Here is a 16233-nt window from a genome sequence, read left to right on the forward strand (position 1 = left end):
ATTCAAGCAAGTATATAGGCCTGAAATAAATATACTCTATATAGGCTTAGGCTTATGGTAAGTATTGTAAGTATGCTAAAGCTATTATATCCAATAATACATTTGGTGTTCGTCTATACCCTTAACGTGTATTTTTTTCGAATATAAGCCATGTTTCCCGCAAAACATGGATTAACCATTGGTTAACATCGGTTTACTACAGTGTTGTAACTTGTATCATTAAGTAAAATGTCTTACCGGAATACAAAAAAGCCCAAGCTCTTCTTAAAACCGTTTCAGATAGAAGAACATAATGTTGCGTCGTTGCAATGTAATTCCGGTGGAAAGTCCAATGCTATTTTTAGATATTGTATGACGTCATTAGTTACTGTACATGCTTTAGTTGCCGTCCCCCACGGTTTGTTGCCGTAAACTGAATATATTATATTGTTAATATAGAGTAATAGCGCCCCCATTCCAGGAGAGTACGGTAACTTATTTAGACAAAACGGTGGGTAAAGTTTTCCAATTTTCTTTTAAATAATTGTTGTATAAATGTTGATTATATTCAAGATATTGGTGATGGGCCAGTTGATTATATTAGTTGTGTCCTCCAATTCGAGACCACTCTGTGTATCTGAATTTTGGGGTGGTCTCGGGGTTCGGTCTCAAATTAGAAACCTCTAAGTAGAGATCACAGGCTTGAAGTGGTCTCTAAGCAGCATAATTGGAGGGTAACCGAACCTGAAACCTGTAAATGAAGACCGAAGATAAAAGTGGTCTCCAAAAGACAACATGGGACAACAGTTGTTTGCTTTTAAATTTGTTTTGACGAACTTGAAGCTGTTTAAAACACATTGAAAAAATCTGAACAGCATACAATAAAGCAAACATAACACTTACACTTTATTTGACTAAAGTTAGGTTTTTAGCTATGTAGGTATCCATCCGTTACATAAGGAAAAATTTTATTTTCTTTTGTATTAGCCTTTCCTTATATTCCCAATCTTCAATAAGCAATTCTACAATGAGTTTGAAGTTCCTTATGGCCATGATAAAGTGGGGAATAGATGCCCTGTAGCTAGACTCGTTGATCGGGAGGGGCGACCAAGTACTGGAAGGGCCACACCCACCTCAGTCAATACTGCCATTGTTGGAGCTGAACTTGAATGGCATTGTTGGAGCTGCCCTTGCGGCTATGGGGCTGGATATCCACTTCTTTTCACATCAAAGCTAATACCAACTGCAGGGAAACACTCAGATGACACTCTCCCACGAATCTTTGGATGATAACATTATGTGGTATTCCATCTTGACAAGATTTCCCCAATATTTTCCCCCAATAACTGTTTTTGTTACTATAAAAAATAATTTTTGCTTTTAGTTTGAATTATTTACATATCTTTGATTTTAACAGGGGGACCAAACATTTAGCAGGGGAATTTCCCCCTCTCCCCCTTGGCTACAGGGCCAGGGGATAGTGAAGCAATTCAATGGCTGAAGAAGAAAATCTGAAACATAGGACTGTATCAAATTAGGGGTAAGCAGCTGATTCAACAGCACTTTTTGGAAATACGTACCAAGAGATTGTTGTAAAACATTACTGATTTTTTATGACAGCCAGTGGCATGAAACTAAACATTTCTTTTTTAAAAATAGCTTTTTCAAAGATAATACACTTAAGAAACCTTTATTTATATTTTAAATTGATTTTATTTTTAAATGTGGTCTTGAATTGGAGGTCATTTTGTCACTTGGCTGGGGCGGATGCAGAGGGGGTGCAGACGGTGCGGTCGCACCCCCCACCCCCTAAATTGTATTAAGAAAAATAATTGTTGTATTGTATTGTTGTAAGGTCTGAGAGTGCAATTTGCGGGCACCTAGAGGCAGGCGCAGATCCAGACCTTTTCGCACCGTTCGCCAATATAAAGTGATAGCAGTGCCTGGTGATCTGGCGAATTCCAACTCTTTCTGTCAGAAATGCCACCTACCTAAACCAAAAACAAAAATATATCTGTCTGTCGTGATTCGGAAAAACGCAATTTATTCAATTTTGAAATTTTTTCTTAGGGGCACCCTGTGGATGTATTCTAACATGGAACGTGTTCATATACTCCAAACAATTTTTCGAAATATGAAATTATTATGAGTTACGCATTATATCCGACCGTCCACCCACTAAGCATTGAAATGTTGGCAATCAACCAATCACAGAAGACATTTATGCATATTTCATTACTTTCCCAACTGATGGCGGTACAATAAAAATGCATTATTATTTTTCCTGAAGTTACAACTCCAAATTTGTGGTCATAAGATTAATTTTAGAACCGCATTATTAACAGCATTATTACGTTAATCTTTCCACGTCGGTGCGTGCACTAAAAAAGTTTTTTTTTTTATGGGATTTAACATGTGTATAATGATTTTAATAAACGATCATAATTCTCTGTGGTCATACTAGACTCTAATATTTTTAAAGAAGATCATTCAACAAACAACATAAAACAAAATTGCCACGTCGGTGCACGCATAAAACGTATAATTTCCTGAAATTTTGTTATAGAACGGACTTCCTTGTGGTTTAGGCCTAAGGAGATATAAATGTATACCGTATGGGTCTGAACTTTGTAGGTGACAAAATGTTCTTCCTTATGTTGTGGTCATATTAGAATATAATTTTATTGAAGACCATTCAAAAAAACAACATGAAACATTTATCAAACTTTTAGGTTAAACTTTCCGCTTCCGAGCATGCATATAACGTTATTTTTCAGATATAGGCCTATGATATTTTCATCACCGTCGAGAATGTACTGATTATATATAAATTGTGACCCCGCCCACTCAGGGACCCCATTTATGTGCGATAGTCAGTGTAAAGCTCGGTTTCCATAGAATCGCTCACCCTATCGGAGACAGTCGCCGACAGGTGTTGGGAAGATTGAACCTGGTTCAACTTCTCCGATTGCGTTGCAGACGCAGACGAATCAGGGTGCATTGCTAGTTGCCCTGCGTAATCGGGAGGGCACCCCGATTCGTCTGTGAACCAAAACTATCAGCGACACTGTCGCCGGTAGGGGCGAGCGACTCTATGGAAACCGAGCTACAATCTGGATCGCACCTGAGAGGTCCCTATTCTCAAAATTTTCTATTCCCTCCGCTCCAACAATGGTGGGGTCAGTGAGGCGGACCCACGCATCCTCTACCGCCAAATCCTGTATAGAGGGCATCATATTTAGAGTGTAAGCTCAGTGTTAAAAGATAGGTGGTCAGTTGGTACTTTGAAAAAGTGGTCTCGAATTAGAGGGGTCTCGAATTGGAGGGCAGACTGTACGGTTCGTTAACAGTACATGTCATATAATAATATTTTTATTACTAGGCCTTTATCATTATTATCATTATCCTTATTATTATTATTATTATTATTATTATTATTATTATAAGTTGCCCTATTCCTGGATGGCCGAGGCAAGAACTTTCCATCAATTATTGATTATTTCAGGTGGAATTAAATCTTGTTCATTTTCACGTGTGCATGTGTATACTGATCAAAAACATTATTGAAGAAGTCAGTTAAGTCAGATGGAGTCGCAAATAATCTAATGTATTTAAAAATGTTATGTGAGTACAATACTGTTTAATAGTCTTACAGTACTAGGCGTGGTTATATTTGAACCAATGTTACATTACTAGTTCGAGTCCATTGAACTTTCAATTTTCAAAATTTTCATCATACTACACTTGAATAATCATCTTTTAAAGTCAGAAACAGCTGGCCTGAGTGTGCCATTTCTGGACATGAGATGGCGGTGCACATAATATTTTGTTCACCTCAGGACCATGGTGAGGCTGAGGTGAGTGAGTATTGTAGGCCTACGACCACCGTACGACGGAGAGTCTTTCGGGGAAATGCTGACGCATCGATGGCTTTGTTGTAGTTTTGTGCATGGCGAAAATTTCAGCCTTGAATTGTAATATTTCTACTACCTCCTCGAGCCTCCCCAATTTTCAAAATCCTGAATACGCCACTGGAATAAACTGCAATATAATGAGTATTAATGGTCTAAAAATTCTCCTTAAGACCCTGCAGATAGAGTTGTAAAAAAAAAAAGTTGAAAAAGTAAAGGTAGGCGAATAACCCCTAACTCGCAGCGTCATTATGCTGAATTGCGTATGGGCGTGGTCCGTGACTATAGCTAGCGGCCGTAAAGAGGCGCTTTTGCCTATCTATACATATTCACAGCATTCCACAAATTGCCCTAGTATATAGCGATGACGAAACTTTCACTTTACTTTATAAATTTCAAATTTGACCTAATTAACCTTCGTTTATTGTTTCATATTTACATAATGAACTCCAAAGGCATAAATATCTCGGATTATATAGCCACTGTTTCAATCACTTTCATTGTGCGCTTTTATTGCCTATGCGTTACTATATTTCATCGGGACTAATATATACGGGTATCTAAGAACAACGTTGTTATAAAGACACAAACAAAGAACATTGGTTTCTTCTTTCAAAAAAATGTATTCTCGAGGTGTAGCATACAAATGAAAATAGTAGTTTAATATATACAAATAAACCGCTTTAAAACGTAAACAATGTAATAAACTGTGGTTAACATTCACCATAGACTCCTTAGCGTTACTGTGTATGTCATTACGGGTATCGAGGGGTGCATCGGGTACACGTCGGGTGAGGGAGGGGTGTTTGAGAATTTTGTTTAAAACGCTCATCAAATAGACACTCTGTTATGGAATTTTAATCAAAATTTTTGAAGTACCGTGCTCCCTTCTTTCTCCTTTCTTTTTTCCCCTTTTTTCTCTTTTATATTTTTTCTATATTTTTTCCGGGAAGGGATATCCTCGTGGGATCCTGGATCCGCCCCGTTTTTCTCGTGTTACCACAGTTTATTACAAAGAAATCTAGACATGCGTCTACAATTCGACCGGTTTTGAAGCTAGGAATTCGTCCAGCTGCGTTAAATATGTGTTATAAATGCGTTTTGCAATGATTATTAAGAAAAAAAAAAGCAATAAATATATAAATATTAGCTAACTAAGGACGGAACTGCACTTGTCGTGCGTTGAATATGCAATACTGTACAATGAATAATAAATCACATAAAGTATATATTCACACTTAAAATGGTCTTTGGTGGCATCTTATCAGATGTTATAGGCCTAACACATTATTATAAGCAATTATACAAGTACTATTAAGTTTACATATTTCAGACAGCACTGAACTGGTCTGTTATATCTTCCATTACATCACCATGTCGATGGCACAAGGAATTGATAAAACAATTTCTTATTTCAATATTTTACGGACCTTCGTTGCAATGAGCCTAAAAATCTTCCTATGCATATATGCATATTAGAAATTTGATTATAGTTCTGTTTTTGGGGAGGGGAGTTGATTAGGTCTATTATGATTATTTATATTTTCATCGTCGTCATCTACGTTTTCATCGCCATCGGCATTATCAATAGGAGCACCATCATTACTATTAGGCTATTTTATTTCAGGGGTAGCCCCAGTGGGAAGCGGGGCAGATCTCCCAGTCGGGAAAAGCTGCCCCAAAACCACAATTCGTCGGGGAGAAAAACAAATATATGTATTTTCTACATATTAGTAGACTCTAAAATCGATTAAAAATAAGCCTTTGAAACCCATAAAATGTCACCTACTGGCCCACTGAGAGGCGCTCGGCCACGCCCTCTTTTTTCTCGTCGGGGACATAGAATGATACCACAATAACTGAATGAACATTTGATTGGTTTTGAGACAACCACCCAAAAATACAAACATTTCGTCAAATAATGGAATGTCTTATCAGGGAACAGAGAAATTACAGTTCCCTGGTAATTTAACTGTTCCCCGGTCTTATTGAGTCCATCAACTAAATGCTATACAAAATGCATCCATATGCCAATAACGCCAGTATAAGTTAATGTACATGGTCCGTAGTTTACAGTGGCGCATCTAAGTGTGCGGGACACACGCTCCCCCACCCATAAAAGCCGCTCCCCCACCTCCAGTCACCCTCCACTGGAAATGTTTGGAGCCAAAAAATTACGCTCAAGTAGGTTAAAATCATCTTACTTTGCTCGCAAACTTTCGCGCTCCCCCTCCCCACCCCATACATCCCCATTTCACCTTTCCACCATTTCCCCTGATTTCAAGGTTCCTGACACGTTACGGATAGTTTATATATCTGTCGAGTCATTGCTTTCAGGCTGATTGTCCTGGATTTTTACCACATAATGTGACCCGTTATTATTGACTTTTCCGTTACTGTCAGCACTGTGTATTACTAATGGCTTGACGATTCCCTCGTTTGAGTTACTGTCCAAAGTCCGAGAGGATGTTTCGCTGGTGAGTGACGTCATTACATCCGTTTCGTCTCCAAGAGCAATCTGGATGGCGGGGTCAACTTTGTATGTAGACGACAGTTGCGCGTAGTATCGTCTTTGAAGTTGTTCTTCCGGGTCAACGTTTCCTTCTGTACGCCGATACCATATTGTAGCCATAATGTTGAAGAAAAACATCTCAACAACAGTTAGCAAGTTATCAATATCTGAAGAGAAAAATAATATTACAACGTAATTACTTTCATTGCATCTGTTGGATGTGATTATAGAGATGAATAGACAGTGGTGACGCCAGTGGGGGAACCAGTGAACAGGTGCCTCCCCCACCCTTCCGTACGTTGGGTACTCAACACAATTTGTCAAGGGAAAAATATGTAATTTTATATAATATTGTGATGACTCTAGAATCGATTAAACAGCCTTTTGAATTCAGAAATTTTGGAGCTTCCTGATTCTTTGCTCTCGTGGCCACATCCTAGATGATCATGGCCCTGCCTACTTCCGCTCTAGTCGAAAAGTCGAGGACATCGCCACCCTCACCACTTGAGAAAATCCTGGCGCCACTACTGTGATTTAAACGATTTTTATTTATGTCCGCTTGGACAGTAAGTAGGATAGTTGATTGTAGGACATAAAATTATTATTGTCTCCAATACAAAAGAAACTCATCTTTCAACTAAATGATGTTTAGGGGTTGTTTGGACCCCTTAGATCCGACACGGGTTTAATTAAAGCCGGGCGGTCATTTCACCCGACGGTCGACGCGATTCTATGGACAACACATCGCTACGACGCGCGCACAACGGATCGTTTTTTAATGAGGATCAATTTCAGACTGCAACTGACACACAGCAGACGGCGTCGCGTCGAGGGCTCACGTCTGGGAGAGGATTGGATTTCGTACGGTGACGCAGTGAGTCCCCGGGGTAGAAGAAACAAAAAAAAAACTTACAGCTCCCACGCATTCTTGCTCCAAACGGACCCCGGCACGTGATAACACCAGCAGATATGAAAATAGCTATCAGAATACTTTGTGTTGTGGTAAGCACTAGAGCAAGCTGCACTGTAAAGAACTTTGGAGTTATCTTGAACTTCTTCAGTGGTTCTTTGCATAGTCTGAATAAAATGATGATGCCGTTGAGGGCCATAAGAGTTGACAATAACGATGCCACTTGAAAGAAGATGAAAGGCTCGTGTAATCCTATCTGTTGGGAGATATAAAGGCGTCGTCTTTATACAAGTGAGTCACCTGAAAAATGCATGTTGGTACTGTACTGTACGTCACTTTCAAGTTACATTATACTAAGCCCTCAAAGATGGGAGGGTGACAAACAGAAAAAAAGTCATTCTCTATGGCTTTTAATCACCCAACTCATTGGGGGGAGACAAATTCTCCCATTTCTTTCCGATTTTCAGCACGTCATATAAACTTTTCTCATATAGGCCCTACTCAAGAGTGCTATTTTTTCTTGACCACACCCACCACTCCTGCAAATGTCTGGACGCGCTCTAGTACCTTATACCGTAAATGCTTGAACAAGCGCCGCGGCGCTTATACAATTTTTGGAGGCTTCAGTGCGGCGCTTATTCGAGAGTGGTGGTTATAAAGAAATGTTGACGTGGCGCTTACCATGCCCGTTCCCATTTTACCTATCTCACGTATTCCCGTAGTTCTAGACCTATCATGTACGTCATCGTAAACAAACGTTTTATTGTGGTATTTATTCATTTCAACACTGTGTATATTGCATTTAAACCCTGTTTCTCAAAGTGTTTCATTATAAACAGGGTTAGGCCTATATAATACTCTCGATTAAGAGCCGCGGCGCTTAGCAAAATAATTAGTGGCGCTTATTCATGAGCGGCTCAAATTCGAGAGCGGCACCATTTATCGTATAGCTAATCTACGACCATTCCAACAACGTATTGTTGAGCTTTACTACGACTATCTTTTTATTGTAGTTTAAATTGAACAATAGGCCTATAACAAGCACATTAGTTGTAAAGTGATTAGTCTATCTTTTTTTATTGTAGCTTGAATTGAACCGAGAAGTAGCCTAGTTGTAAAATACTAAGTCTATCTTAGCATGATCTTAGTAATCGATACCATTGTTTTATTAGTTGACATTACCTTGCCGGGTTTGTAGGACCCATTTGTCCAAAGTACGGTTGCAACAAACCACAATATGGGCTTTAGAACCGCAACTTGTAAGACGGCTGCTTTTATTGTTCGTACAATTTTCAATAAATTTTCTCTGAAAAAAATAAAATAAAACCACTTTTAATTATTGAATCATATGCAAAGCATTTATATATATACTCTATGTGGGTTAGGCCTATGTTAGTTGACGTTACGCCAAACCAATACAAAAAAAACCGGTTTTATTACTTTCAAAGTTAATGACCATGACAATCACTTTAATATTCAAAGAGATATCATTGTGTATCATTTAATTACTCACAATATAAAATGGTTTATGATTACAGGTGAAACGTCAGCCTTTCACACACGGACTGAATGCAACGAACCCTCTTCTGCACTTTAATTCTAGGCCTAATGACACAGCGGCATAACGCACATGGGCTCTCGGGGGTGAAGCTCAAGGGCCCCAGTCCAACGGGGCCCGAGAGTGTGTGAAAATAAAAGATTATTCTATGATTTAAAGTCACAAAATATATTTATATGCTATAACGATACTGACATAGCCTTAAAAAAGACTTTTCAGCCTTTCAAAAATTGTCTTAGGTTAGCGACTACTTCACTAACTTATGGCCTCCAACATATGATCGCCCCCGTGCCCCACAAACTCATCATTATGTCACTGGTTTTACACAACGAGTAAAATTTCAGCTACGTTGTCTCGCCTTGAAATCAAAGGATTAGCTTTGACTACTTTCCAGTCGGCTATCGTTTCCACTACTCTCAAAGTCATCAGCCCTAAATTAGAAATATTCAAATGCAGCTTTAACTAACTTTCCCCAATTCTTCTTAACACTCACCAGGTGGTGACGGGCCAAAGTACAAGATAAATTGCCGGGCCCTAAAAAGCACCTAATAGGACCCAGAAAATGTCTACGTGAAACTCTTAATGCTCATACACTCTGAGATTTTTAAAAACAGAGTACGGCATTGTAATGCGCAGAAATATCTATAATAGGCCTATATTCGATAAAAATATTCAATAATACTGTATTGAGAACAATGGTCGTCATATATTTACTTCGGTTAGGGTCTATTGCTATTTCATGAGTCCCTGATAAAGTATAATATTGACAAAATCCACCTGCTTTTAGTGAAGTAAATTTAAAACGTATTCACGAAGTAATAATGACCTGACGTGATTCCAAAACGTGTAAATTTATGTTGAACCAACTTTAAAATATCAAACAAAAAAGTGCGTGCCGATATTTCAATAGCTTTAGAAATATGATTTCAAAAGGTATTTTAGTGCATCGTACCGTCACTGGTACGAAGCAAACGTAAGTACAGTACCTGAATAAAAGGAAACAGCATTGAATGTATACAACAGATACGAAGTTGATCATGATCTTTTTTAAGTTAAGTCATCGTACTTGCTATGTTAAAAGGTAGGACGAGTATGGGTTTACCCCGGTGTACTGGTCCATACAGCGCCTGATGCCCTGTGGTTATTTTCAGGAAGTACCTTCGTAAAAAAAAATAACTTACTCTGTAATAGGTATCTTTGGTAGGCAACACGATGCAAATATGAGTAATGGCGGACTTCCTAGAGGTAGTATGCTGCCTTTGAGTAACCGTTGCATATTGTCTCGTGTCTTGAAATAACCGGTAATAAGCATGACGAATTGCAGTAAACTAACTGAGAGATATCTGAAATTGACACAATATTTGTTGTTGAATATTTACAAAATAACACCCTTTAAACATTATATAATATTTATTTAAATAATGTATACAAAATTGGGTATATTTCAATTATGTAAACATGTTTTAAAAGAATCAACCTACTGTATACACACACCTAATATAGAAACATATATAAAACGTTCAACGAAACTTAAATAATTGTATTATCATTTCCGAAATTTTCAATTTATTTTACTTAAACTTGTATTTTGTTCGAGTATAAACGAAGCGAAATGATCTATATTTTTTCGTGGTTTTAAAGTATTATAGAAATAATAGGCTACCGTATATCAACTGATAAATTTCAGCTTCGTACTAATTGCTTTTACCACTATCACGATCTCTCATAATCTCGACCTCGATTAGTGAAATTTATATGGAAGCTTTACATTAAGAATTATCATGTATATTGTTTATTCTTTCAGTTTCAAAAGAGGAACTTCAGTGTACTGTATTCATGAAAAATAGGGAAGTAAATAGTTATTAGTTACTAACTTCTCCGAGAGGCCTTTAATTATAAACCTAAAATCATAAATAAAATATTGACTAACCGTACCAAGTGTGTATAGTGGAATAACGAAGGTGGTATTGGAATGCATTTATTCGGTGTGGATACTAAGAATAACTCAAGGAAATCCGAAGGCTTGTTTCCAGTGGGGTCCTTCTGGTGGTGGTTGGGCAGTAGACAGGGAGACAATCCCCTACTCTTTTACGAAGAGTGTATAGCACAGCGTTCATAAGCGTGCACATGCCTATAGGTCTTGTTCTTATCGAGTCGATTAACGAGATTATACATGAGCGCTCCTTTCTTGACCCGGGCCTATAGACGGGAGGTTGAGAGATTGCTAAGACATAGTCATAATCTAAAATGCTCCTTTCTAGATGAATTCGATACACCACGTCAACCTTTGGAAACCACTTTAATTAGCTACAATTAAGCAGTATAAGGCGGCATAATTCTGTCAGTTAGTCATGTAAACATTACGACAGTTAGTTTCAGGCGTCATCTTTTCTGCTGTAGACTTACCAATCAATCACACAGCAGAGAGATAATGAGAGAGCGACGGATTAAACTAATTCGTGTTTCTTGATTGCTCGATTTACTATGCAGCCCTTAAGCCTGGCACACAGCTTCGTACGACTGGCGGTCGACGAATCTACCTCCGCTCTCCGTGAGCGGTTGGCGACACGACGCCGTCTGCTGATCGTCGGTCAGTCTGAGCGAATCGCCATTAACAACGACCTGTTGCGCGCGCGTCGTCCAGTTGCGTTTTCTACAGAAATCGCGTGGGCCGACGACTCCAGGTGCAGTGAATGTCCGGCTGTGCTGTTCATTTACGTGTACTGTAGGTTGGTATTTCTGTTATTGATAATTTTATAGGCATATGAGTAAATATTACGGTATGCTTGGAGATGAATGATGGTTTAAGGCATATCTCTCCATTCTTCAAACAAATATGTACGGGTATCTTAAGAACGTCCAAGTGTTGAAAAAAAAATCACAATTTAATTACAGTATTAGCAAACAGATATGTCGGTAACAGTTCAACATACTCAATTAAAGTTACTTGACATTGAATACCAGGAATTAGGATTTTAAATTATGATTAACAATTTAAACTACTTCCGTTAAATGTGGGATTTGTGGGCGGTTTCTATTCAATGGTTTGACCTTTTGTTCTAATTAATTTGTGCAGAATAAGGTTGCATGCATTCACGTTAATTTGATCTGAACCGGAATGCGGCGGCGCTTCCGATGTGCTTTCCATATTCTTTCACATTGATTCGTTTGTTTGATCGGTTCGCTACGCTTTCCGATCCAAAAATTCGGATTAGGTGTGAATGCACATTAAGTGACACTAAATATACGGTAACTTAACAACTGACCAATCAAACAGCGTCAGTTTTTACTGGTTTTAAAGCCCTGTCCAGACTATCAAATTTGTTTTGACAAAAGCATATAACATGCCTAAATATGGTCATGATGACATCACATCATGACCAAATATAGGCACATCATGACTATATATGGGCATACATTAGTATTTTTGTAAAAAGAAAATTCATAGTCTGCTGGACAGAGCTTTAAACTGTCGTTGTGAGCCGTAGTAACAATATCCAAGGGGCGGAGCTTAGCGGAAAGATCAATTACCTGGTATTTAAAAAAAAATTGGTTATCAACGTTAAACTTCAAAAGTTAATGTAATGTCAAAACGCGAATGTTTAGTAAAATAATTAATCTTTTAATAAATTATTTCATAACGCTCACATGAAAAACTTTTAAATTCCTATACACAGTCATACCGTAGAGATTATTCACTATCAGACAGATCAACATGAATCAATCTACAAAAGAGTTAGGCAATGATACTTACACCTGAGCAGTGAACCGTGCTACCAAAGACGCCCGTGGCACATACAAAGAAATCAGAGACGTGGCTGAGAATACCTATCGAGAAAGAGACACCTCCAAGTTGTAATATTATCTTTATTACAATAATCAAATGACTCTGTTACAAAAAGAAAATTGTAAAGAGGCACAAACCCTGTCAATATATTCATAAGGCACATTATATCATCATCATCATCATAGACAACATCATCATCCTAGTTAACGTCAACATTATCAATATAATCATCCTCATCTGTGAATAAAACAAACTAGCACTCAAGGTTTCGTGTAGACAGTACACTTCATCAGGTGAATTGCACTGTATAAACGTAAGCCTGCGCGGATGCAAGGGGTGCTGACAGTGCGATCGCACCCTTAAATTGTATTAGAAAAAAGTAATTGTTGTATTGCATAATTGTTGATATGAATTACCGGTAAGATTTTAAAGGTATGAGAGTGCAATTTCCGCGCACCTAGAGGTCCATATTCTCAAATTCTGCCCACCTCATCCCCAACCATGGTTTGGCTGAGGTGGTGTGGACCAGAGCCGTAGATAGAGAGAGTTTGGCCAACTCGGTTTCAATCACGTGACTTACACCGGCCATGTTGTCACCAAAACAAACAACGCGATAGGGTAGGAAGTTAGCAGTTAATAGATGATTAATGCTATATAATGTGAAATACCGTTATGTTGGGTTTGGGGTTGCTGCAATTGATCCAACAAAGAAACAAAAATGTATTAATTTCCTTAAATTCCAAAAAGGAGGAGGATTTGGGATTTTATTTTAACTTTGCATGGCGATCGAAAAATCTCGCTATCCACGTAGTAAATTAAGGCATGTGCCTCACTTCGCGGTAATAATATATCCACCTACTACTACTGCTAGGCCTAGACAGGCCTAAATTTCTGTACTTCTTCGGCCGAACACCTTAAGGTAGTACTTAAATCAGCTTAATTACGATGATAATAATATAAAAAAAAGGAAGAATTTTCAAGCAGCAATGATTTATAAAAAGACGCAATGTTGCACTTTGCTGTTAAATTATAACTAAATTTCCAGAAAGCTACATGAAGTATCAGTCAAAGGTAGCTTAAATTATAATTAAAAATAAAAATTTAATCCTCCAATAAAAGCGAAAACTTGTCCAAGGAGACCTGTGCTATGCAAACATGCCCAATTGTGCTTTACACTCAATTAATTGTGCAACTAAAGATTTTAAAGATAAAAATATATTTTAAAGATATCCTAGGCCTAATTGTATTATAATATATTCATTGTTTTAATACATATTTTAAATCAAAACGTTTAAATGTTTTATAAATTACAAATCAAAATTTCAATGAATAGTAAATAATGAATAATAAATAATAATAATAATAATAATAATAATAATAATAATAAATAATAATACAGTAATAATGATAATATTATAACTCACTAATATTATTTATAAACAGAAGTGTGGAGAATGCTGCTATTTTACTTAAGGCCTAGCTTCTTGATTATGATGATTAGGCATATGTTGTACAAAAATTCCTCTCAATGCAATAATTCTTCAACTTTGATTTATTGTTTAGATTAAAATTTACAAATAGGCCTAGGCTAGGCTATTTGTTGGTTTGAAGATGACCAGCATATTTTATTTCATAAATTAAAGTTTACGAAGTCATAGGCCTAGAGGCCTATCCTAGATGTGTTATTATTAATTTTTATCATTCATTTACAGGCGAAATTAACATTTATCGCCGACGATTCACAAACCTACTCTGTCTGCACAACCAACCTTTCTCCTCTGCAGTGTTGACTCTTAGGAGCCTCATGCTATATAGAGTAGGCTGCTGCTAGCAACTAGGTATAGGCCTAGATGATAGACTTTCAAAACAAAAAGATAATCGTAACGAAAAAAAAATAAAGAATCGTCCTCACTTTATCTTCTCGAAATAATACAGCAAGTCACTGATTAATTAATTCCAAAGTTAGGTAAAGATTGTTATACAGTATATGATATTTACAATGATATGTTAAAATCCCATAATTGAATTGTCCTCATGAACAGAATAATGAAAGAAAGTTTATGCAGCATCAATGTTTTATAAAATGTTATAAAGCTATACGCGCGCACGCTGTTTGGTGACAACATGGCGCCCATGCGCCAAGTTGGCCAAACTCTCTCTATCTACGGCTCTGGTGTGGACTCTCACGCACCCCCTACCGTCAAATCCCTGAATCTTCCCCCAGAAAGCGTGTGTTAATGTGTTGCTGTTGGATGAGAAAGAAGTAAACCATCACCAACATTATGATTGCCATCATCATCTTCTTCATCACTATTATTATCATCACAATCATTATCATCATCTGGCACAATCGTCATTACCACCAGACTCCATCATCATCATCATCATCATCATCATCATCATCATCATCATCATCATCATCATCATCATCATCATCATCATCATCATCATCATCATCCTCATCATCATCATCACCACCATCATCATCATCATCACCAGCACCGTGACTGTCATCATCACCACCATCATCTTCTTCAATGGCGTTATCCACAATAATCACGACCGTAATTTTTTGGCGTCGTCGTCGTCGTCACAGCATCATATTTCATCACACGTGCTTTACAGATCCATCTAATTAAAGAAACTCCAAATAAAAGCCCGTGGGCTACCATCCTCATTTTTCAATAATATTCCCACAGCACCAGTTACCAATCCAGCTCGAGTGTTTGTGCACATATTTCTTTGTCCAAAAAATCGTTTAACCAATGTGTACGGAAGACATAGGCCTAGTAAATGATACTTCGGCCTATATACTAGAAGGACAATAGTTTAAGAACGATAGATTATACAGTACTCACTGGATATATACCCATAATGAAAGATAGCTGAACCTTGCGTCGACTGGCTATTTTTCGGCAAACGAATATCTCTCCTTCGATGAACACGATGAAAGTAATAATAGATAAAATGGTGGCTGCTACTAGTGTAGTCGTCGATGCATAATTGCCGTTTATAGCTATAAATGAACAAAATAAATAGTACAATAATACACTAACGTTCTTTGAATATGTTGTAATATTGCTATAATATAGGGGCCTAGTTTATTTATGTTATTTTTAATTTTATTTCAAGTACATCCAACATCGGTATCGCACATTACAAGATGTCTTAAAATACACATAGGCCTATATAGATATAGGCATATGGTAAAATACAAGAAAGCCCATAATAGGGAAACTGGGACTAGGTACGGACGGCTTCACTGGGGGTGTTGTGCATGCCAAAGCAAATTTTTTTACAGATTATCTGAAAGGCATTTTTTCCCTACTGGGAACAGTAGAACTAACCTTGCAGAAGTTGAGACGTTGTTGGATCTTCGAAATCGAACGAACAGTTATTGGCATCACCATCCGCCATGTTGATAATACAGACCTACAATTTAGTGGTTAAATAATAATCACCATAAATATGATGTCACCTATCTTCTGTAAATAGTTCAACAAGTAGTCTGTAATAACATAATTTATAATAATTAATATATAGCCTATATAAACAAATCTAATACATGACTTTTAT

The 16233-nt window shown here is 37.4% G+C and overlaps 1 protein-coding gene across 3 annotated transcripts in view; it reads right to left on the reverse strand.

Moving 5' to 3' along the window:
• Positions 1–4489: 4489 nt before the first annotated feature.
• LOC117116066 (organic solute transporter subunit alpha-like) overlaps positions 4490–16233 on the reverse strand; it is a 23113-nt gene continuing 11369 nt past the window's right edge. For 2 of the 3 annotated variants that reach the window (XM_033260004.1, XM_033260005.1), the window contains exons 2-8: positions 16005–16089; positions 15516–15673; positions 12625–12698; positions 10052–10213; positions 8495–8618; positions 7316–7568; positions 4490–6569 (exon numbers count right to left, since the gene is read on the reverse strand). In XM_033260004.1, the coding sequence (XP_033115895.1) occupies positions 6199–6569; positions 7316–7568; positions 8495–8618; positions 10052–10213; positions 12625–12698; positions 15516–15673; positions 16005–16074 (1212 nt within the window). In that variant the 5' untranslated portion in view covers positions 16075–16089 and the 3' untranslated portion in view covers positions 4490–6198. Of the gene's footprint in view, positions 6570–7315; positions 7569–8494; positions 8619–10051; positions 10214–12624; positions 12699–15515; positions 15674–16004; positions 16166–16233 lie in introns of all 3 variants that reach the window. The other variant, XM_033260006.1, reaches the window with a different exon arrangement.

Source organism: Anneissia japonica, unplaced genomic scaffold, assembly GCF_011630105.1.
Source record: "Anneissia japonica isolate Jap-2015-1 unplaced genomic scaffold, ASM1163010v1 scaffold287743_len2803612_cov181, whole genome shotgun sequence".
NCBI classification, from domain to species: Eukaryota; Metazoa; Echinodermata; class Crinoidea; order Comatulida; family Comatulidae; genus Anneissia; species Anneissia japonica.